The 25,936-nt window shown below is 36.8% G+C and overlaps 1 protein-coding gene across 1 annotated transcript; it reads left to right on the top strand.

The window, feature by feature from the left end:
- Positions 1-701: 701 nt before the first annotated feature.
- On the top strand, positions 702-19,993 carry ABCB28 (non-intrinsic ABC protein 8). The gene is made up of 17 exons (XM_087329588.1): positions 702-1,220; positions 3,926-4,113; positions 5,777-5,800; positions 10,984-11,085; positions 11,578-11,668; positions 12,529-12,629; positions 14,734-14,784; positions 14,888-15,016; positions 15,706-15,768; positions 15,869-16,121; positions 16,490-16,638; positions 17,447-17,536; positions 18,891-19,025; positions 19,115-19,171; positions 19,276-19,332; positions 19,411-19,476; positions 19,583-19,993. The coding sequence occupies exons 1-17, from the start codon at positions 764-766 to the stop codon at positions 19,751-19,753; spliced, it is 2,184 nt and encodes a 727-aa protein (XP_087185714.1). The 5' UTR covers positions 702-763; the 3' UTR covers positions 19,754-19,993.
- Positions 19,994-25,936: the final 5,943 nt, after the last annotated feature.

Below are 25,936 nucleotides of genomic sequence, written 5' to 3'. Positions count from 1 at the left end.
GACAATGTGTCCATATTTGAGAACTCCTAAATATCCTCACTTGAAATATTGTAAGGTGATTGTCCCCCATAGAATTCAACATAACAAGGAGTGCTAGTAGGGAAATAATATATGATTGCCCTCATATACTCTCAATCGACCCGTTTGTGTTGATCAATATCATCTCAATGAATAATGTGCTTGAAAGGTTGAAACGTCTCAATGAAAAGCATTGCAACTATCTTGTGCATGTTGTTTTCGTCATATCAATCGACGCCTCTACTTCATTGATTGTCTTTAGCCCATTTCGCCTTGTTTTTTGCTCGCCTCTTGCAAAGTGGACTCTAATCCTTCAATGGTATTCCATGTCTTTGCCTCTGAGTGAGGTATTCCACATAACATTAAATGAGGTATTCCATGTCTTTATCTTTGTCATTGGGCTTTACAAACTCAACTTCCCTCCACTCGCACTCACAACCTCCATGATCTGATCATGTTTATCCCTCTATGCTTCCACCATTCCATTGTGGCTTCAATTATGCACTTTTGTGTCCGTTTGTTTGTGCCTCATAGGAATATGTATCATTCTTGGGTCGATAATTTTTTGTTTTGTGAACAAGCACAGAAATGTAAATCTCAAGGAATATAGTTCTAATAAATAGAAGAATGAGAAGGATATATTTGTAATTTTGTACAGAAGATAAATTTACATAGAGAGATAGAGAGAGAGAGAGAGAGAGAGAGAGAGAGAGAGAGAGAGACTGAGACTGTGTTGTCGGCGAGCATGGCGACCAACCTTCTCCTCCAGACCTCCTCCAATGGCTATGGCGTTCCTCTGTGCACATTTCCTACTTCCTCTCCCACATCCAGGAAACCACCTCTTCCTTCCATTTATCATCGAAAAAAGACTTCTTTCTCCTCCATTTGTTCTCATGCATCCCTCCCGCTCCACAGAAGTAGAATCAGTGTTTTTACTTCGAGGAAGCCATCTATTCAGACAGTTTCAGCTTATATTTCTGCTCCTGCCGCAGATCCAAACTCTCATTTCTTCTTCAACGACAAAGATAATGCTTCATTAGGTATTTTTAATGATGGTAATGATCTGTCAAAGACGCCGAAAGAAGTGATTACATGGAAGCTTATATGGAGCCTGATGCTGGAAGAGAAATGGAGGCTTGTCATTTCTGCTCTCGCTCTCGTTGTTTGCACTTCTTCTACGCTCAGTATGCCATTGTTTTCTGGTAAGTTTTCCACACTAATTGTCCTTATGAATTTTTGTTGTCCCATCTGTTTATGCCTATGTTTTTTCTGTAATAGTTTTGATATATTCTATAATTCGTATGTAGTTCTCTATCTTAGTTTCCTGGAATTTATTTGTAATATGTATGTATTTTTGATGTCGTATGTGATTATTGCTCTGCTGATTCTCCCAGCAATATTTTAATGTTTTCTACCTTTCATTTTAATGTCTCTTCGGCGTTTATTTCAATCTCCTATACTTTTAGTTCCCAAAATTTTATTGCTGTATCGATTCTTCTTTTGATAATTTTGATGTTTTCTGCCTTCCTCCTCTGTTAAGTATTTTTGATCTCTTTGGCCTTTATTTTCTGGTAAGTTTTGGTCTCTCATACCATTAGTTTTCTCTTAATTATTCTGGCTAAAAATTTGATGTTCCAGTTCATTGTTTTCTCATAAGTCCTGATCTCTTTTTGGCAAATTCCTATCTTTTATGGGCCTTTTTTCTGCTAAATTTTCTTTTACAAATTTCCGTGTCTTATCCTGTTGCTATCTGGTAAGGTTCCATTACCTTTTTGCCTTAATTTTGCAGTGGATATCGATTGCTTATGCCGTTGTTTTTATGGTAATTCGTCTAGAAATTATCAATGTTTTATTCTTTTGTTTTCAGTTATGTTTTGGATCTGTTTTGCATTTGTTTTGTGGTAAATTTCAATCTTTTTCTGATATTTCTTTTCTGCTTGTTTTCTGGTAAATTTTGATGCCTTCTGATATTGTCTTTTATAAATTTCTGTCTCTTTTGTGTCATTTTTTTTTTTTGTAAATTTTGATTGCTTATTCCTTTCATTTTCTGGTAAATTTTGTACTCTGGTAAGTTTCAGATGTCTTATGAACTTGTTTTTTGGTAAGCTTTTTGATCTCTTTCCTCATCTTTCGAAATGTACTAATCATTAATCACTTACGCATTTCCTAATTATCTTTTGAATTTCTTAGGATCCAATCATTTCTTTTCATGGTTGCTAAGATCTCGTCATACACAGATATATGTAGTTATCATCAAAACATAATGCTCTCTTAATTACTGATACGATCTCATAATCTGTTTCTGGCCTTTCCAAGGCCAAAATACTGTTCTTTCTTGGGTGCTTATCTCCATGTATTTGTGGTTTTATATGAGGGAAATCATATGCAATTGTCACAGAAATGAATGGCATAAGCACTGAGAGGGTCTCATATTCCTTCCGTACTTTTCGATTCCAAACTTTTTTCTTTCCTTAGTCATTTAATTCTCTTGTTTGTACTTGCGGTTATATATGGGGTTGGAGTTATCATCAAAATGCATTGCTATTTAATCACTCATAACAAACCGAGTGTGATATAGCCACAAATCGAGTGTGATATTGACCCGTGGTTATGTTGGTAGATATTTCCATCTCACATTCTCAGTTTGACAGAGATGCTAATTAGTGCCTTAGCTTTTACTCTTTTATTCGGAGGTTATTTATAACATGATTTATAGAGCTTGATTGCTACTATTGTGAGGTCTTGCCTATCCACCTCTCCTGCAAGCTGACCATGGTTGGTAGGATATGATCCTGAAGTTGACCACTTTATTGTTGGCATGCCGTGTATGCAGCCCTTTTATATTATGTGCATTGAGGTTCTGTGGTTTGTTTTTGCATATATATGAAAATTGGGAGACAAATTTTGATTGGTCAGCTATGGTACCATGCCTACACAGCTACAACATTGGTTACATGCTTGACCTTTGATCGTGTTTGTTCTTTGGATATCAGTTGCTGAGTGATTGACTTGCAGGAGCAGATGGGCCACTAAAGTACTCTGGTTATGACATTCTGTCTCATTCTGATTGGCATTCAGTTTCTTGATATTCTGCTTGCTTGTTAGAGATGACTTTGATATTAGGGGATCTTCACAGGGATACATTCTCTTGCAGAGTTTCTAGTATTTAATTTTTGGTATATAAGTGGTGGTGCTCCCATGACCTTGGGATTGATTAACAGAATCCATTGGAAACTTTGGTCATTCTTTCACTTGGACTGATTTGTGCTTCAAAAAGTCAATGGCGTGTGTATCAGCTGGTTCCTAGGAGGTTGAGGAAAGAAAACACAATTCGGATATAGACCATCACTATGCTAATTTTCATGGTATCTCTTGATTAGCTGGTGGTATTAGTTATGGCTGTTGTATATGCTACTTTGAACTACCCTCAGCATCAGGGCACATTGCACATCTGAATGGTTTCTAAAAGAAATATACAACCTTTTTTCAAGAAAAAAGATATACTTCCTTATGTTGATGAACACGTGTTTTAGTTGGGGAACCATGAATATATAATGTGGTTATTTCTGGGGAGAATCTTATGTAGTTAACATCTAATAAATATGCATTTCCTTTATTGTTGATCTTATTTTTTAGTTAGGAACTGTGAATGTCTGATTTCGGAGACTACCAACTTGATCATTAAAGTCTTGGTTTGTTGCGGCGCTGACTAATATTGTGATTACAACTTAGAGAAGGAACCATACAATGGAGGATCAGGGGATGTAACGTGTTTTAATCCTATTCCTTAAATGAACATGACTTAGTGTTATTGGTTTAGCCATTATTCATTATACACACTTGCCAAGAATATGACCTGATGGCTGCGGCATTTACTTATTCTTGTTTTTGGAATGTCTGATGACAGGACGTCTTTTTGAGAGCTTGATAGGGAAATCTTCTGAAGCACTTTGGCAGATTTTGTCCAAACTGGCTGTCATATACTGTCTAGAACCAGCATTTACCATTATTTTTGTTACAAACATGACATATATTTGGGAAAACGTTGTCGCAAATTTGAGACAACGTGTCTTTCAACGCGTTCTAATTCAAAAGGTCTTTCTTTAACATAAACCTTGTGAGTTTAAGATTACTGAAATTTACTGAAATCCCTAATTTATGTGCACTTATTGTAATATATTTTATGCACTAAGTGTGATGTAGTTTGTCAGTCTATGACAGAAAGAAATAAATATTCACATATTTTAAAAGGCCAAAGTAGCCAAAATATTGTCTCATCTTTGTCATCGACAGACAACGATTATCATCTGGTGCTGAAGTGCTTTCCTTGCTTCAGAGACCATCCCATGTTTTTTGAAATCAGAAGTTTTAGTCTTATCTAAGTTCAGAAATTTCTGTGCTTAGCTAACGAGGCTCTTGGGTATCTTATGTTTAGCTATACATATTTATTTTGGTTCGTTCTTCTTAAAGATGAATAACATTTTAAGGTGTAATTTCTTGTTCTGTTTCATAGGCCATGTTAACTTTTTAAAACACATTAATATATTCTGTCTTTCTTTTCACCCATACACTGAATTCTGATTCTAGGATTGAGCCATAAAGTTTGGCCAAGAAATGGCTACTCAGAATTATCCAATAGTTGCTAGGTATCATGGGATCTTCTCTCGTGGAGATAAGTACAATGGTATGTTCTGTCTAGCTATAGGGAAACCTTCACACCTAGTCTACTAAAGGTGCGTGTAGAAGTAGAACAAGGGTGTCAGGGCATCAATAGAGTGTAGACCTACCAATCCATCATGATCTCGGGCCTTTCCAAATTGTAGTTTATATAATTCTCACCTCTCATGGGTAAAAAAGGTGTATTCACCCATGTGGGTGGGGGAAGTGGGGCTGCTCAGAAATGTCAATGAGTACCTTGTTGGATATCCTAGATAAAAAGCTCTATGATAGCATGGCCTATGACTTCTATGATGGGCAATGATGGTTTTAACCTTTTGTGCTTGTTTTGTGTAATCGAGTGCTGTATCTCCCTCCAGGGTAACTCCTCTAGAACATGCTCTACTGTGTGTTGAGTTCCAGATGAATGTGTGGAGCTGTGGCTTTGAAGAAGCTAGCTATCGTTCTTTGTAAGGCTGGATTATTTTGTTGCCTATCCTTTTGAAGGTGTATTCTATTGCTTCTCAAGAGTTTCTCACAGTAGTGTGTTCTAGCTAGAAGATTCTTGGGCATCTCTTGTCCCAAAGTTTATTTTATTGGTAAGGGTCCAAAGTCTTCCCTAAAGAGGATGTGTTAACTTCTTTGATTTCATAAAATATGGGGAAAGGATATATATGGTGCTGTTCAGTTTCAACCTCTAGAGAGCATAGGTAGGAGATGCAGTTATTTGGTTCCAGCCATTTAATTAGAGTGACGAGGGGCAGATCTGCCCAACTCTGCTACATATGCTATGCGAGAAGTGGGTATCCATGTGGCTAGGATGGATGAGAAAGCTATTTGATGTTATATACAGGAAGTTGTTCTCCCTTGTGCCTAAGCGATATGAATAGAGCATCCAAAAGTTTTCCTTAACAAAAACTTCCTTGCAAAAGTCAGCTAGTTTTTGTCTTTTCTATTTATTGACAATAGAATATAAAAAAATGACCTGAGCATGAATTCACATAGTTGGAATAGAATTTTAGTGAAACTCAGCTTGCATTTGCTCTATTTTCTTTTGATTAATGTGACGGTTATTTGATAATATTTATTATGTTTATTGCAGGTTGAATTCTTTGATCGACATAAGGTATACTCATGAGCCTTACACATCTAGATTATGAACAAGAATTGTATGAAAACATATTTCAGAGTATATTTATAGAGCTTTGAGATATGCACGTTTATGGAGAGTAATGTGTTCAGAATTTTAGAGACAACAGGTGGCATAACATATTCACATTCATTAATATGTTTGATCTCCATGTTTGTTAGTGGCAGGGTCATTTGGATTTCTGTTTGAGCTTGCCATTCATGGTTCTAACGTCTATTTGTTGTCTGACTATTAAATTTCCGCCTGCTAGATTCTAGACTGATCTTGTGCATGCCTTGCCCAAATAGATGTTTTCAATTGTTTGTTCATTAATATGTTTGATCTCCATGTTTGTTAGTGGCAGGGTCATTTGGATTTCTGTTTGAGCTTGCCATTCATGGTTCTAACGTCTATTTGTTGTCTGACTATTAAATTTCCGCCTGCTAGATTCTAGACTGATCTTGTGCATGCCTTGCCCAAATAGATGTTTTCAATTGTTTGTTCATTAATATGTTTGATCTCCATGTTTGTTAGTGGCAGGGTCATTTGGATTTCTGTTTGAGCTTGCCATTCATGGTTCTAACGTCTATTTGTTGTCTGACTATTAAATTTCCGCCTGCTAGATTCTAGACTGATCTTGTGCATGCCTTGCCCAAATAGATGTTTTCAATTGTTTGTTCATTAATATGTTTGATCTCCATGTTTGTTAGTGGCAGGGTCATTTGGATTTCTGTTTGAGCTTGCCATTCATGGTTCTAACGTCTATTTGTTGTCTGACTATTAAATTTCCGCCTGCTAGATTCTAGACTGATCTTGTGCATGCCTTGCCCAAATAGATGTTTTCAATTGTTTGTTCATTAATATGTTTGATCTCCATGTTTGTTAGTGGCAGGGTCATTTGGATTTCTGTTTGAGCTTGCCATTCATGGTTCTAACGTCTATTTGTTGTCTGACTATTAAATTTCCGCATGCTAGATTCTAGACTGATCTTTTGCATGCCTTGCCCAAATAGATGTTTTCAATTGTTTGTTCATTAATATGTTTGATCTCCATGTTTGTTAGTGGCAGGGTCATTTGGATTTCTGTTTGAGCTTGCCATTCATGGTTCTAACGTCTATTTGTTGTCTGACTATTAAATTTCCGCCTGCTAGATTCTAGACTGATCTTGTGCATGCCTTGCCCAAATAGATGTTTTCAATTGTTTGTTCATTAATATGTTTGATCTCCATGTTTGTTAGTGGCAGGGTCATTTGGATTTCTGTTTGAGCTTGCCATTCATGGTTCTAACGTCTATTTGTTGTCTGACTATTAAATTTCCGCCTGCTAGATTCTAGACTGATCTTGTGCATGCCTTGCCCAAATAGATGTTTTCAATTGTTTGTTCATTAATATGTTTGATCTCCATGTTTGTTAGTGGCAGGGTCATTTGGATTTCTGTTTGAGCTTGCCATTCATGGTTCTAACGTCTATTTGTTGTCTGACTATTAAATTTCCGCCTGCTAGATTCTAGACTGATCTTGTGCATGCCTTGCCCAAATAGATGTTTTCAATTGTTTGTTCATTAATATGTTTGATCTCCATGTTTGTTAGTGGCAGGGTCATTTGGATTTCTGTTTGAGCTTGCCATTCATGGTTCTAACGTCTATTTGTTGTCTGACTATTAAATTTCCGCATGCTAGATTCTAGACTGATCTTTTGCATGCCTTGCCCAAATAGATGTTTTCAATTGTTTGTTCATTAATATGTTTGATCTCCATGTTTGTTAGTGGCAGGGTCATTTGGATTTCTGTTTGAGCTTGCCATTCATGGTTCTAACGTCTATTTGTTGTCTGACTATTAAATTTCCGCATGCTAGATTCTAGACTGATCTTTTGCATGCCTTGCCCAAATAGATGTTTTCAATTGTTTGTTCATTAATATGTTTGATCTCCATGTTTGTTAGTGGCAGGGTCATTTGGATTTCTGTTTGAGCTTGCCATTCATGGTTCTAACATCTATTTGTTGTCTGACTATTAAATTTCCGCATGCTAGATTCTAGACTGATCTTTTGCATGCCTTGCCCAAATAGATGTTTTCAATTGCTGGAAACTTCAACAATACGAAGTCTTAAATGACTGTAGTGACAGTTTTTACCCTTATGTTACTGAAGTTAGACATGCAATAATTAATATTCTAGTATGATGTATCTACTGTTCAACTAGGCCTAGGCTTAGGCAACTCTTCTATTATTTCTCTCGCAGAGACCACCCATATTCCAGCTCATCAAGCCTAATGAGACTTCACAAGTTTGACACTTTGATTTGATGTTACAAGGGAGCAAGCTCACCTCTTATCTAGAGAGCTTGGTAACTTGTAGCAACTTTGCTTGTTGAAGAACTCATGTTCTATCATTCTTGATCTCTTTAAGTTTTTGATCATTGAGAGGATGAACTTTTGAAAGTTCCATCATAATATGCCAGCTTGCAAACTTGTGGACTAAGAAACATTGGCACGAGGACTCAACAGGCATTCATCTAGGGTAGGGATGCTAAGAGAAAGAAAATAATCCGTGTTAATATTTGTTGAGTTCTTGTGTTAATCTGTCCTGAATCTCTGTGTATTTATGTTTACTGATTCTCTGCGTTAATCTCTGCTGAATCATCATGTTAATCTTTATTGAATCTTTGGTTACTCCTCATGTCAGCGTGTTTGGAATCTCTGCATTTTGTCCTGCAGAATTTCTGTTGAAGCTCTACATCTATCTACTTAATCTCTACTCAATCTCAAGGTCAATTTCTGATTAATCCTTCCCTTCATTGCTCGACATTATTATCTTGTTAGAACACTGTGGACTTAGAGTCGATAACTAATGAAGCTGCCTAGAAGTTCATGAAGATAGGTTTGATATATGGAATACCCCATAAAGGTACTAAGAAGGGAGGGGGCCACACTAGGTAGTGTGCAGAGGGGGAATAAGATACCCAAAATGGAAGTTTTGATAAACAGACGCAAGGGGAAAGATAATGTCTACAGCCAACTGATTAGGGACTAGTTTAATTGCATGGCAATTTTATAGAAATAGTCTAAAAAGAGAATGCAAAGCAGAAAACAGAAATATGTGCCCTTTTGAAAATGGAACTACTTGATGTTGCAAGCATAGTAAGGCAAGCTCAATGAAATGACATTTGCAAGCATCATAAGGCAAATTAGAGGCTAAAGATGATAGAGTTTTGAAGATACCTTTTGAGAACACAGATATCTCTATGTACATAGACACCTGTCAATGCATTGATAGTAAACTCCTCAGTGTGCAAGTATATAGATAGGAGTTGGTGGGCTATCTGCAACCAGACATGTCAGGAGGCACTAGAAGCCCTGGTGGAGTGGCTTTGTTGTACAAAGAAGAGCTCCTTGATAGTGTGTTGTGTGTAAGGATGTGCATGTGTGTGTGTGGATACAAATCCAAATGGAGGGTGTCATAGAGAGTTATATGTTGCAATTGTGTACTTTCCACTTGCCTACTTGTGGTTTACATCTGTTGGAGAATCACCGTATTAATAAAACTATTAGAGGGCCTCAATGCATGTACTGATGAACAAACAACTTTGTCTGACACAAGTATGGGCATGTATGGAGAAGTTGTAGTAGAAGAAGTTGGTCTAAAGCGATTAATGTATGACATTGTGTTGATCTCCGACTCCCTTGTAGGACTTCAAAAATATCTAAATGCTGTAAAGTCATTTCTATAAAACTAAAGTGATTTATTGGTCGACCTTGGTAAAACTAAAGTGATGGTATTTTAACACCACTCAAGCATGGGTAATGAGATCAGATCTGGAATTCTTCTTCGAAGAGATAAAGGTGGCATACGGAGGATCTTGCATATATCAAGGAGTAACATTCACAAGGCTTCAGCTCTCCATATGGGAGGCTGTATGTGCTTGACTATCACATGGATATGCAGCCCTTGATACTCTTTAAAGACAGTGTGCACATATCCAGTTCCAAGAACCGCTAAGTTCTGGTTGTTTGATACACTTGTAAAACCAATTATGGAGTAAAAATTTGAGGACCGAGCCTTCATACTGCACATAACTGAACAGATTTGGAGGTACCATTTGTCTCAGTGAATGCCTGCATAATAATATAGGTTATGATGGGTGCAATACAAATAGTCACTGATGCATTATTCCTATGAATGACTAGTCTGAATGAATATCATTAAATTGGAGAATGAAAGAACATGGATCAACCCCACTTCATCTTTTGATAGACCCACTATAATACACTCTTTTTCCACATGTTGCAGGATAGATTTACTATCAGGCCTTCTTGCATCAGCGCACATATATGTCATGCTCTCTGTAGTGTATTAGGGCAGCTTAGTAACTCTTCACAATGTTAGAAATTGAGACAGGTAGATGTACGAGCAAATCTATGGAATTATGAATCTGCCAATTGTGCAATCAAGGGTGGACTTGGAAGGACACTATCTGAGATTGTGTTTTTTGTGAAAGAATGGCAAAGATCACGGGCTCTTCAGACAAGGCTTTGGCCCACTATGCAAGGTAATGGAATACGAAGACCAACATTGCTTAAGACTGTTAGCGGTTACAATGGATCAGTCAATTGCAGTTTGTCGTGCATGTAGGCCATGACCATCTGGACCACACCTTGTCACCCTTGTCATCAACAAATAAAGGCCATTATAACTTGGCACCAAAGGTGTGTCCCTCAATGTGGTGATCTCTCCATCTCGGAGTAATCCATGTTGAGGATTTTTAAAGGAAGAAGTTTCAGTTTATCTGTGTTCAGAATCTTGAGTTCTTAGATATCTAGATTCTTTAGTACCCTATGTTTTAGTAATATTTATTTTGGTTGATTATTCTGAAAGACGAGATAACATTTTAAAATGAAATATCTTGTTTGATCTTATAGGCTATTTTGGCCCTTAAAATGACATTATTATAGCTTTCTCTCTTTCTGTTATAGCTTTCTTGCTAATCCCAACCTCACCTACTCAGAGACATGTAGCATTGCTCCCCTTATATTCATCCTCCTTGACGTTTGATATAAACTATTCTTTCTTGATTTCGATGAGATGTGTTTTGGCTGTATGGATTTCCCTGTGAACTTCATCAACTAGATCTTGCTAGCCTTCTCGAGCTGGAGATGCTGCTGCTAATTCTTTGTTTTTCCAGGTGGGAGAATTGACAGGATTAATTTCTTCAGATCTGGTATCCATGAAGAATCTTGTCAGCGACAATGTTTCAAGAGATCGAGGTTTTAGAGCAGTTTCAGAGGTTGGTTCTATGCATTCTTATATTATTCTTGTAGCACCTAGCATATTTTTCTTAGCACATTGCATGCATCCAACAATCCAGTAGAATTGTAAGAAACTAGGTTTATAGGCACATAGATAACTAGTTTGAAGTTTCTTGCTAGCCTATTTTAGCTTCATTTCCTTAAGAGCTAAGGGTTAAGACATTATAAAAAATTTATCATGAACTTTTTTGTACTTATTTTACTTATTTTCTCCATCTCCTCTTTGTATATTGATCTGTGGCATCTGGATGCATTGCTGGTCTTTCATGGTGTTTTGCTAGATGGGACAAGTAGATTTTAAAAAGTACTGCAATGTCGAGGAGTCCGGCCGAACTGGGAATAATCGTTTATACCCCCACTGCATAGATACACGTCTCATGCATCTATTTACCATGGCATAGGAACTGGGTTACATATGGAATTAACCTTAATAAAGCTTGATTTTGGTTGTAATTTTATCATATTTGCAGACAGTTGGTACACTGGCAATATTGTTTACTCTGTCACCGCAGCTCGCGCCCGTCCTTGGCTTGCTAATCCTGTGCATTTCAGTTCTAGTTGGTATATCATATATAAATATTGCTAGAAAGATATGTTTGAAGGTTCTCACTTCTGGACTTCGTAAACATTTGTGTTTAAGTTTTGTTTATCTTAACCAGGTGGTACAATTAATAAAGTGCCGGATCCTGTCTTGGTTCTGAGGATTCACTTATTTCAGTTAACTGATGTTTAGAATTTTCCATTAACTTTAGAGACTCCCCTAAAACAGTATTATGACCAACCACCTGCTATAGAGTTCTTTTCTGTATAGCTCTTACATATCTCCCGGAAAGTTTAGCAATGGAAGGCATACAATAAACTCCTGAAAACACAATGAGCTTAGAGACGGAAAGGACACAATAATATTAGTGCCTGTGAAAGTTTGGAGAGTTTCCTGAGCAATTCGATACTGAGATAATACAGTTGAGGGCCTTTTCATAGGGTCAATTATGAAAAATCTTACAAGATTGGCTGAAATTATTCCTAGTTCTTAAAGCAGTTCTAACCTATAAACATTTACTGTCTCCACCATGGATGAGAAACGAAACAATTTTCTGGGTGACTAATGAAAATCAGGTAGTTTGTGGGAGGCAGCTATTATCTGAGTAATAATACTTTACTGCAGGTGTCCTGTTTTGAAGTGGAAAAGATTCTTTCTGGAAGGTGTTGTGTTGTGTGTATTGTTGTTTTTCCTTTACCCATAAAAGTATATTATGCTGCCATACTTTCTTTCTTATTTTTATATGTCCTCTGGCTGTAAGTTTTATATTTATTGATGTTATGCATGATTCAATCATAATACCAACATAATTTAGAGTATTCTTTTATGTCCCATGTTAATATCGCTTTATCGAAAATTTTGTTTCTTTGGCATTGTAAAGGTATCTATAAGAGGACTACTGTACCAATATTCATATCCCATGGTTTAGCGCAAGCTCGGATAAGTGATTGGGCTAGTGAGACTTTTGCTGCCATACGTACGGTAAGCTCATCTGCATGATTTTAAGTTTTTCCATGGGATATATTTTTTGAAATAATTGAGCAATGCGTGGTGAATCTGAGATAAGAAACATCACTTCTCTTTCCATCTTTTCCTCTCGTCTCTCTTGAAATTTCAAGATGAACCCACCGACAATGTGAAATTTGAACAGTTGTATGTACACTGAAGTAAGAGATGCTGCAGGCATTTTTCAGTAAGGTGGAAACATAGCTTTATAATTTATTTCTCAAGATACCATGAAGATTTATAATTGATTTCCAATGCTTCGTAAGGAAGAAGAAGAGATTGTATTTGGCTAAATTTGAAGATCATTTGTATCGCTTGTTTCTAGGCCAAGAAAGTAAAAGAGCATGGAATATGTTTAATGAGAGGCAACCTACCGCACAGGGTCACAGCCAATTTGCTGCATGATTTTCTCTAGAGCACTGGTGATTAATATGATTGAAGACACTGGAAAGGGGAAAACCCAATCTCATGATGGCATGTTAGGAGAACTTTTGATGCATGGACTTGATACTTCGGCTCCACTTCTAGTGTAAATATTTAATAGATCGGTATAAAGTGAATTCTTAACTAGCTGAACAGAATATCTTATAATATTTGAGGACAGTTCCATTTATGCTGGACTACAATACAATCATGATGGGTCATTATTTGGACAAACTTTATTGATCAATTTGTGAGTTGGAGTTGGAGTTGAAGGAATGGGCAATGGAACTTGGACATTAGGTGTGGACAAAGAAACTTTGACGTCAGGTCCAAGGACAAGCATGTGTTAGGAGGGGATTCACCCCCTAGACCACATATTGACGTTAGAACCCATGGAAGGAAGATCTATTGTGGTTTTGTAGACTGCCCTTGCCGCAGTACCATGATCTAAACTCATACTCTATTGAGGAGCCAAATGCAGTGGGGGATTTATACGCTCTATGAGTTACCCCAAGAGAAATATCAGACAAGGTGGCTAGCATTATTTGGATAAAATGAGGGTATCCCTTATCACCCACTTTTTCTAGAGTACTCATGCCCATGCTCCCAACTCAGCTCTAAGTATCTCCTACAGCACCACATGATATTGTTAGAGCTGAGATTGGAGTAGGCCTAATAGTCACAGGCATTATCTAATATTTAGAGCTGAATCAGGGAATTACCTAGGCATCATTATCCATGGTTGGTGCTTGCCTGATCTATAAAATTAATAGAGGAAGGTGAGACCAATTGTTAGTATTCACAAATGAAAATTAGTTCCAAGTACATGGCATGGATATGACAAACGTTGGGATATGGATATGAGAGGAAATAATTGAAGTTGATACAACAAACTTGGAACAATTCAACAATGCACATAGGCTTAAAGATGGATAATTAGTTTGTCCTCTTATATTTGTCCTTGGATGTATTCATATAAGAGACACATGGTACATGTGCAGACATCATCCCGTTGTCTGAGGACATAAACTGGGCAGTATCTGCAAACTTTGCAATCAAGAAGTTGAATTTAAGAAGCATTATGTATGCCATTGCCCAGTCTTACTATGAGATGAGAAGAAGATATCTACCACCTAGGAAGAGGACTTTTGCAACAAACCCATCATAGTACATCATTAAAGACGCCTCATCACATACACATGCACGCACATTTACACGAATGTGCTCAAGAGCTCATATCACTGGAGGCACACATTGCACTAGTTCAGCTTTACACTTACATATATCTTCCTCATACACACTGAAGACGAGTTCCTAAAATGAGGACCACTTTCTGGCACTCAATTGCTGGAGACAGACATATTGCCTTCACTATGAGTTATGTTTGTCTCATAATGTGAATGCATGACGGCATGCACATATGTATTATAAGCCATTTTGCTCCATGATCACAACACATTTTATCTGATCCTTTTATAGAGAAGATGAATTACTGTTTATCTACACACATGTCAGATGGAGAAGGTATGGATTATAAAAAGACCTATAGTAATTTCATATAATAAGAAAAATATTTGCCCACATATGTGGAGATAGATAGTGTTACAATATTTTCTTTGCAAATAATTTCATCAGTTCTCTTTCTTCTTTAAAATAGGTACGGTCATTTGGTGGTGAGCGACGGCAGATATCAGTCTTTGATGAACAGGTTGCATCTCTGCCATTTATTTCTTTTGAGATAATGCATGCATTTTGTTTTTCTGTTTCTTGTATACTTTGTCTCAATTTGCAAAATATAAGTTTTGATATAGGTGCGAGCTTATCAACAAAGTGGCACAGAGCTTGGATGGTTTAAATCTGCAAATGAATCATGGACTCGTGTGGTTGTGTATATCTCTTTGATGGCTCTTTATATTCTTGGTGGGAGTAAAGTGAAAGCAGTAAGTGCCACTTTGGATTTTTCTTGTTGTACTTTGAAATTGGAAAATGATTATATTTGTTGTTCAATCTGTTGAAAAGTTTCATGTGAAAACAATTTGTATGTAATGCACAATATCACATTGCTTATGTCAGATGTATGTCCTTTTCAATATGACATAGATGGGGGTCTTTAAATGCTTTGAAATCTATCAACATGACAGGACTTGCAGGCTATCATTATTATTTATAAAATGGAATCAATTTGAACATGTGGCAAAAGCTAAAAGCTGTTTGGAATAACTAATAGTAACTTCAATTGATTGCAAAGTTACTCTGAGACTATTTTGATGAAATGCACAATATCAGACGGGTATCTGAAATATGCATCCATTTCAATGTGGCAAAATGGCTTGTAACCTAGAGACTTAACTGGACTACTAATATAAGTAGTATCTATAGTATGGAATCTGATTGAATAGGTCTGTCATTGTATATTTATGTATTTAACATGAAATCTGATGGAAATGACACGTATATAACAAATTTGTTTTTCACAAAAAAAGTCATCTGTTTACTCAAATTTCTTGATTTGGATCATCTGACACATTGGGGTGATTTTAGAGCATTGCTAGTTCTACTTTTATATTTTTACTGTTGTCTCTCGATTCTGTTCCTATAAGCAATTTCAGTTTTTGTTGATCGATCACAGGGTGAACTTGCAGTTAGTACAATGGTTTCTTTTATCGGATATACTTTCACACTCACATTTGCTGTAAGTCATTTTTCATGGGCTAGTTTGATGAAAAGCTCCAAGCCAATATAATCCGTTATTTATCTTATGATTTGAATACTCTGGATTTTGGATGATGCAGGTCCAAGGGTTAGTCAATTCATTAGGGGATGTTCGTACAGCCCTAGTAGCCATCGATCGAATCAATTCTGTTGTGGCTGATACTCAAGTTGATGAATCACTTGCCTATGGACTAGAAAGAGATGTGAAAGAGGATTGTAGAACTGGTTCAGGTGAAACAAGTTCCGATGATAGACTAGCAAGGGCAGATGGGTCATTTCCAGTTACAAAGACGGTTTGTGAACTCGCATGGTCTGGTGATGTTGTTTTGGAAGGCAAGAATTATTTACATCAGGTCTTGCAGTAATAGTTAAGAATAAATTCTGAAATATCCCTGAATTTTTTCCCCTCTGAACACTAATGGTCAACCTCCAAAAGAGAAACTATAGGATCTGTTTGAGAAATTATATTGTCAATTCGTCTTTCTGAGCGTTTTCCTCTTTCTGAGGTTGGCTAAAGGCATTGGGAAATAAAAACGACAGGTCTTTCAGAGTTTGTCCCTGAATTCAGAGTTAGTCATGTTGAAATATCAAAAGTAATTTTTTCAAGAAAAGATTGTAGATATTCCTTTTCTATTTCTGCCACAAGAAAAATTAAATGTTCAAGTTAATTTTGGTGATGACATTTCGGTTGAATTATGCAGATGTAGTTTTTGCCTATCCATTACGGCCAGATGCAGAGGTCTTAAAAGGAATCAATCTAGTTCTTAAGAAAGGCACCATAACAGCAGTTGTTGGCTCTAGTGGTGCTGGAAAAAGTACAATAGTACAGTTACTTGCCCGCTTTTATGAGGTTTAATTGATTTACTCTTGCTAATTTCTTGCTCAATTTTGAATGAAGAACATATTTTGTAATTCAAGATCAAGAATATTATAGATATGCAGGGTAAAAGACAGCAGCATTGTGTAATTTCAATATCAATTATAGACTCTCAGGTTTGAATACAAAAGCACCATATAAATTTAGGAGGCTCCTGAAGAGCTCATGCAACTAAGCTTTGATGGGTTATTGTACCCTGTGTAAAACCCATTGAAACCATCAGGAAAAATAGGATATGAAATAATATGAAACTATATTGAAACTTAATTGACTGATAAGTCTCTTACCAGTGCAACTATCTTTTTATTGACATTTCGGCCCTTACAACCCAAATCATTGATCTTCCACCTTGCCACCAGAGAGATCTTGCCTCTACATTGTGTCATGTCTTACTAAAAGTTGAATATGCAGGGAGATTTGTGAGATAAAGCACTATCCAATGGAGTTGCTTGTAGTATCTCTTTTTCACTGTATATGAACATTGTAAACCTTTGCCTCTTATCCGGGTGAGATGATTGATACTTTGATGGGACAGTGGGATGTATCAGCCCAGACAAGCTGAGAAAAGTGATATAACTGAGGTTTTTCCATGCTCTCTATTAATGACATCTCTTAGGTTTTGGCTCCTGCTCTCTATTACTTCCCCCAGAATCAGCAAAGGCAATTCTGAAAGAATTGTGCTTAGTGTATTAGTAACTATTGCTTTTATATTGCACATATCATGAGTATTGTCCTTGGAATGTGAATTCATTGAGCTAATATATGTACATTTCTTAATCAGCCAACAAAAGGTCGCATACTACTTGCAGGAGATGATGTGCGACGGTTTGACAAGAGTGAGTGGGCGAGAGCAGTATCAATTGTTAATCAGGTATAATTTTAAAAGTCTTCGCCAATTGACTAAGAATATAGAATTCCTTTTCCCCTACACATACTGGCTGCATTTGTTGAGATTTGAGGAAAAATCCACTTAACAATATGTTTCTGTCCAGCTTAACTGCAAATTTTAATTTTCTGGAACTTTTTGTTTGTTTCTCATCTTATTATATCACCTTGGTAGTGCCCAATTGTTTTTTGATTAGATATATCAGTTATCCTAGCTATAAATAATGGATAATATATCACCTTGGTAGTGCCCAATTTTTTTGTGATTAGATATATCAGTTATCCTAGCTTTAATTAATGGATATTATATCACCTTGGTAGTGCCCAAAGTTTTTGTGATTAGATATATCAGTTATCCTAGCCATAAATAATGGATATTAAACATTTTAGAGAAACCTCTTTTGGGGAGAGAATAAAGTGGAGATATGCTCCACCACGGTGGCTTTTTCCGCCCCCCATTATGGAAGGATCCCGATTTTAAATGTATAAATGCAGTTTCCAAGGTACCTGCGTGAGGGCTTTTGCTATTCGACATGTTGGTTGATGTGGGCATGATGGTTATGTTTTCATATATGAGTTCTTTGTAGCCTTTGGGCATCTTTGCATTAATACCAAGGTAAATCTTCAAAACAAAAAAAGAAAGATATTAAACACTGCGTGTATCGACCTTGCAGTGCTGTGGTGGTGTCCAACCAAGGTCTATCCCATGGAACAAACAGGAAGAATGTTATCTCTATGATACAATTAGTGGGATATATTGAACTACAAAACAACTGTGTTTGGAGCAGAATGTTTTTCTGCGAAAAGCTTTTAATAATATGGTTGTGATCTGTCTCTATGCGTGATTGTCAATCTCTTGAGATTCTTTGGCTTATAGCAATGCAACCTGAAATAAAAACACCAATATCGATTGTGAGTTATGGAATGTTTGGTGTGAAAAAACACGACAAGGTTTCACTTTTCTTCCTCATGGGGGAGCTTGAACTGATTCTAGTATATTTGCTTTTATAGTTGTGCTTGATTCTACCAAAATGTTCTATAAACAGCTGGTGGCTTCATTTTCCTTTTAATGGCAACATTAACTACAGGTTTCTACGGAGTGGAGGTTCCTTCGACATTCAGGATTTGACTTCTGTAATTGCCATTGGGCTTCTCATTGACCTTGCTGATGACTGACGATTAAATCTTTTTGTGTCTGACAGTTTCCTAGGATAGTATACGGCATTCCCAATGCATTTATACTTACTAAGAGTTATTAAAGCCTTCTTATGCATTTGATGGGGAAAATCAAACTAATAACTTGTCATCCTTGAATTAATGTATGATTCTTTTTGGTGCAGGAGCCAGTGCTATTTGCAATGTCAATTGCAGAGAACATTGCCTATGGTTTGCCTAACGAGGATGTTACACTGGAGAGCATAATCGCTGCAGCCAAGGCAGCAAATGCACATGATTTTATCTTATCATTGCCTATGGTATGAATTGCATTAACTCATCCAAGATTGTTAAGTATTGAAATTGAGAAGTTAATTGTGGGTCTTATTCAGAGGTTAATTTTATGTAGGGATATAAGACACTAGTAGGTGAAAGGGGAAGCTTGCTTAGTGGAGGTCAGCGGCAGGTAAGTTGTTTTGACCCACCAGTTATTCCCAATCATTTGCCATGTTTGTTTGAATAACATCATATTTATTCGACATATAAAGTATTGGAAATTGGTTTTGGCAGAGGGTAGCAATTGCAAGAGCTTTATTAAAAGACGCACCTTTACTGATATTAGATGAGGTAAAATCGAACAAACCATCTTCTCAACAGTGTGGATAGAGAGTTTATAGTCATGCATTATTAATATGTCATGTTCAGGCAACTAGTGCATTGGACACTGTGAGCGAACGACTAGTACAGGATGCGTTAGATAAGCTCATGAAGGTATATTAATATCCATTTACCCAGTACAGTTTCAAGACCATCTTAAATGGGTGGATGTGTATTACTTTCTTGGAAATTCATGCATTTTGTTATGGTTTGGGGACAGGGCCGAACAACCCTAGTTATAGCACATAGGCTTAGTACAGTTCAAAAAGCAGATCAAATTGCAGTTTGCGTTGATGGAAAGATTGCAGAACTTGGTACTCATGCTGAGCTTGTAAGAAGGGGTGGCACATATTCCTCTTTGATGGGCTCTCAAAAGTTTGGGTTTGATTGAAAAATTGAGGGTCTCTAATTTATTACATCTATGTCTACATTTATTTAGTCATCTTTCTATACCTGTCTACATCTATGTGAATTACAAATGCTCATTATGATTCTTTGAAAGTGAGAGGATGAAAGGCATTTGATATCATTGTTAACTCAATTGTAATTGTAAAAAGCAAAATCAGCTACATCCAAAAATCTAATTCAGATGTTCTGAAAAAGAGCCAAAATGCGCCAAGTGAGTTTTTTAGTCTTGCAGAAGTATTGGTCCCTTTCATGTTGGGGTGTCCTTTGTGTCAACCCTTCTCCCTATACTTGGATCCCTAAGAACAATGGCAACATCGTAGTTGGCATTGCCATTTGTGGCTAGTATTGTACAACAATTAATGTTGTGTGAGAGGAAGAACATTGGGTGCCAAATGATACGATGGTGTAAACTAATACTCAAAATATGGGCTCCAAACTCAACGAGAAAGAGGAAGTGGGAGAGGAGTGAATTGTTAGTTATCCTTGACTTATAATTGATTTTCTCTTAGTATTATTTGTACATTGAATAATCATCCCCCATTTTGTTGATAGTATTATTTGTACGTTAAATAATCATCCTCGATTTTGTTCAATACATGGACTTCGGCTTATTCTTTTTATTGTAAGTAGTTTACCCTAGTGGTAAATTGATACACTATGAGCATTGTCTTGGGTTTGAAACCCAATTTTTCTTACCTCATTATTACATATCTCTTAACTCATTAGATGCTAGTATGAAATGTAAGGGTTAATTTCATAGTGGCATGCAATTGGGGAGATATTAAGTGTTGGGTCCTCAAGAAATACCTTTTTGACACTTCGGTGCTTCTCTTTGGGTGGTAGCATCCTTAAATCTACTTGGAAAGAGTTTAAAAATGTCGAAAAACATTTTCTTATAAAGTTTCTACAAGTTAAGAAATAAATGCTATATATCCTCTTCCTTGAGATGGGATCGCTTTCCATTGAGATCATGGCCATGGAAAGGGTTGTTGAATATGTGCTCATGTAGACTTCTTGGAATCGTATGGGAATCAAGCAAAAAGATCCAAAAGACATATAAAATCAAAATGTTGTACTTCGGTTGGATATAAAATTTGAAAAAGGGATTTGGTAGAAGGGATGCAACACATTTGCTTCTTGATGCATCACTAGATTCCTTTGTAAATGAGGCCTTTCTGCAATGCCACTGTATCATGACATGGGACAAATGTGGAGGCTCATGCTTCACACATTATATGACACATGTTGCACCTACCTATAAAACCATATTCTTTGAGGAATGGGGAAATTGTACACATCGATACATGTTAGAGCCCATTTTGTTATCTACCATTTGAACCATTGTTTCCATGCGACTTAGCTCACATGCATTGCAATGTGAGACGGGGTATTGGGTCACAAGTGATGAGAGTGGCCGTCTATGCACACTTTGCCTTAAACAAGTTCGAGAGTCTAAGTATCACACTTTGATACAATGCTCTACCTTTAATTATATTCGACGATGCTTTCCACACATCTTCAACTAAGCCTAATCCTTGCACGGATTTCTCTCACAACCACAATGTGCACTCTCGATTGCAACATTCATTGGTAAAGTTCTTGAACATTGAGAGTCGTTACTCACTTTCATACATATCACGTGAAATGTAATATTTTTGGTCTCATAGGTCATATTTGACCTTTGAAGATGATAATAGAATCTATCTATCTATTTCACTCGCTCGCTCTCTTTTGGTGAAAACACACAATTATATTAATAAATGTGTGTAAAAAATGCTACTTTAAATGGGTGTGACAATGGAGTATCGTCACCCACTAACTACACTACATGGGTAGAGGAACATTTTAATTGCCAATAGACAATTTTCACTTGCTCCAATAAAGAAAATTGCCACATTAATACTCCCTTCAACTTTTGTTGATATGCTTTCACTCCATGTCTACCATCGAATACAAAAGTGTTACGCATGTTCCAATTATGATGCAATCCCCAATATCTTAGAAATAGAAAAATGATCTCCATCTCTGATTTTGGGTCAACCTGTGTAAATTGTGCAAACACCCACGGTCTAGGTGTCAAATAACATCGTGATAAAACTTGCCAGATTTGAGAAATGTAACTCCAAATTTGACAAGCAATCAGACATTGTATAAATCGATGAGTGTTATCTTCCATTTGAACAATGCAAAAAAAGCAATTACCGATTGCTAGTCCCAAAGGCAATGCTCGAATCAAAAATCTCCAAATGAAGACCTTTACAACAAGTGGCAATTTAGAATGCCAACTACATTGTAAGATCTACCATCCAAGAGACTCAATAGAGTAATGATACGAAAGATTAGTAGTCACTTGTAACAATGACGTTTGATCTCGTAAACACAAATCAATCCACGATTGTTCTCCTGTTTGTAGAGGCAAGGGAGCTTGCCTCAATACAATATTTTGTAGTTGTTGCCAAATAAACCCATACTTAGGCGGGATGCGTAATAATTGTCAATCAAGTAACATTCATTCCTAATGGATAACCCAAGTGTTGAAAAATAGAGCCTTTATTCACCATGGATCCTTGCCATCCTAAACATTCCAAATCCCTTTCAGTACATGATATGAGACTAGACTTCCTCCAATTAATATGTAATCTAGAAGCCAATGCAAATTGGTTCCATACAAGCATCCCCTTCTCAAGATTCTCTCGTGAGGCTTGTAGAAACATGAAAGAATCATCAGCCAAAGCTTGTGCTACTAGTTGCCCTATAGACAAAATGTGTAGACCCACAATGTCACCATTTGTTGTAATCCTTGATAATATCACTAACAAGGGATGAGTAACAATAGCAAACAACAATGGGCTAAGAGGGCATCCTTGACGAACAAATCTTGTGAGGGCAATATTTGATGTAACTCCCCCATTAAGCATTACTCGAAATATCGCATCTTGTTCTAATAAAAATATGAAACGAGACATACGAGGTCCAAAGCCCATTGTATGCATTAACTCAAAAACAAAGGACCAATTAACATGATCATAAGCTTTCTCCAAATCTAATTGCACCATAATCAATTCTTGATGAGTGTTTCAAACATAATCCATGGCCATTTGAACATTCAACACATTATGCAATATATTCCTACCTGCAACAAAACCATATTGGGTAGGATGTATCAACTTTGGTAAATACTTTTGTAATCTATTTGCCAAGACCTTTGTAAATATATTATACAACCCCTCCATCAAAGAATTAGGTCTCCATTAATGAAATGACTCGGGAGATGCCACCTTTGGAACTAATTTAATTAGACCAACCTTCCAAGCTCGAGGCATACAACCAGAATCCCAAGAATGTTGAGACATAAAAGTTAAGGGCCCCTTTAAAATGTTTGAATATCGCTTAAAATTTTCATTTGTCAAGCCAAACAAGGTTCTTAGCAGTAGGAAGATGCCTTAAAACCGTGTCCACCTCATCCTCAGTGAAATCCACATCCAATTCATGACTAATGAGGTCATGCACAATACATCCAACCACATCATAAAACTCATGACGTGCTCTACTCACCTCATTTGTCATTAACAACTGTGGGTCAATCAACTCCTTAAAGTAATGAACACATATGTCAATTATTGTAGTAGGATCCACTATCAATTCATCCCCTTGCTTCACATGTACCACACTAGATCGAGCATAAGTAAGATGTAATGCTTGGAAAAACAAATGAGATTGACATTGATTATCTATGAGCCCATCCCTCAGTTGATGCATCTTCGCATAACGATAACTTTGGCATTGCAATTGAAATAATAAACTGCAATTAGCTTTGGATATCAAAAAGCTCTTCTTCGTGCATGTATCAATAATGCATTACACCTAGAGAGAACTTGTGAGATTTGTCGAAGAAGACCTCTTCTTCATTGACCATTAGTTACTCCATACATACGATGAATGATCTTAATGTTTCGTAATGTGATATCCCATGCTTTAACTCCTTTAAGATTCACTTCTTATGGAAAATTTACCAAAATTTGCTCCATGAGAGAATCAAAGTGAGGTTGAAGTAAAAGAGAAGAGTTAAAGAGTAATGGAGGCTTTCCAAGTAAGGATTTATACATGTCAATTGCATGACTACATGTCAAGATCGAGACTGGCCACAACTGGTTCAAGTTCAAATGTTCGGGTGCAAAAACGAGATAGACAATACACGGGCAGAAAACGAGAAATAAAGACACAATATTTAACGTGGAAAACCCGAAAGGGAAAAACTACAGGGTCTACAAACCCCAAGAGAGGAATACAATGAGACTCATAGGCACTGATCTTGAGCTAGTTCTCGTCTAACAGACGATGGTGGAGTTACAACTCACACACACACACACACACACACACACACACACACACACACACACACACACACACACACTCACTCTCTCTCTCTCTCTCTCTCTCTCTCACTCTCACAGTTACAGAGGCAACTACTCACCGTAACTTGTTCAACTATAATGATTCACACTCTCCACATAAAGTTTTCCCTAGTTGTATTTATACATATACAACTTGTTGGCTATTTACATACATAGCCCACAAGGGGCACATTTAGACTATTTACATATATAGTCTCCCGATTTCGAAAATCAATTTTCGGCCTCGGTCGAGCTTGCTCATCCCATCTCCAAAGGGACCTGGTTTTCCCAACAGTACAAACCTCCAAACAAATAGGAAAGTGATATGAAATTCCTACATCTTGTAGGACTGTCATACGAAGTGATGCCGAGATAAAAGAATCATCGTGCATCACTTACACTCTATCTAATCGACTCCATGTTTGTCTATGTTGAGCAAATTGGAAAGTAAAACTTGGATCATTACCATGCAACCATGTCCAAACATCCAACTTCAAAACCTCCATAGCCAATGAATCCCAAGCAAGTTGCTCAGGATCATCCATGATTGAATGTTCAGACATAAATTGAGATGCATCAATACACATGTTAAAATCACCCATAAGTAATCTTGGACAACCCACACATAGAGTTTGAAGGAGTGAGCCCCATAATGCAATACGTTGAGTGGCTTGGTTAGGGGCATAAATCCCAACCACCCACACAACGTCTCTCTCTCTCTCCACCCACGTACTGTCACGGACGAGTAGACGAGAGAGAGAGAGAGAGAGAGAGAGAGAGAGAGAGAGAGAGAGAGAGAGAGAGAGAGAGAGAGAGAGAGAGAGCATAGACAAGAGAACAAGAACTGAATTATGCTTTTGTAACTGGTGTTGTTCACCTTGACTAAGGCCAAGGTGAACCCCTGTATTTATACATGTTTGTGGGCTCTAAATGTAGTTCCATGTAGAGACTCATTTTCATGCACAAAAGTTTGGAATGTTCTAGCTTCTAGAGCTTTCTGGAAGCTTCTAAAATCTCCTACACGTAGTATAGATAATCTACAATATTCTACTAAGGTAACATGACCATGTATTGGATGTGTTTGTTAAAACATATCGATTGATTATAATATAGTAGGTCAAGAGTTCGAATCATGACATGACTATTGTTATGTCCATAGTATGAACCATACGTACCATACGTGCATTCGCATTCGTGCAAGAAAAACACTCTCAAAGAATGATAAATACCATAGTTTTGGATTAACTATTTATTACGAGGTAAATAAGCCTAAAAAATGGAAAAAAACGAAAAAAAAACATTAAAAAAATGGGAAAAAACACAAGAATGTTTGAATAACATTCACATTCATTTTCCAACGTAGGAAAACGAATGTTATGCTAGACGAACACGAATTTTACGTACTATGGTTATGTCCATGACACGTACATACATAACACAAATATCTTACTTAATCTAGTCCATGCAGAAAACTACTAATTAGAATTAGAAACACCTAAGTATTTAGTTAATACATTTTGGTTCTTTTTTTTCCACTTGTTATTAAAAATGTAAAACGTAGCTAGGCCTTGGATATTGAAAAGCATTGAAGAGCACAACCATGGTGAGGGTAGAAGACATTGATCTGAAAAAAGGCTTTTTGAAAGCCTATCTTCTTTATATGTACACGATCATTCATATAACTTCAATTGGGTGTGCATAATTCTTGGTCATAGTAGACCCCTAATGGGAAGAGCGAGCAACATTGGTGTGTGATGAAGTTAAATTCATTG

This window comes from Azolla caroliniana, unplaced genomic scaffold, assembly GCF_043228905.1.
Source record: "Azolla caroliniana isolate FFs.n. ecotype wild unplaced genomic scaffold, voAzoCaro1.0.p SCAF_1, whole genome shotgun sequence".
NCBI classification, from domain to species: Eukaryota; Viridiplantae; Streptophyta; class Polypodiopsida; order Salviniales; family Salviniaceae; genus Azolla; species Azolla caroliniana.
Note: the sequence above shows the minus strand (reverse complement) of the source record. Positions and strands in the feature narration are given on the sequence as shown.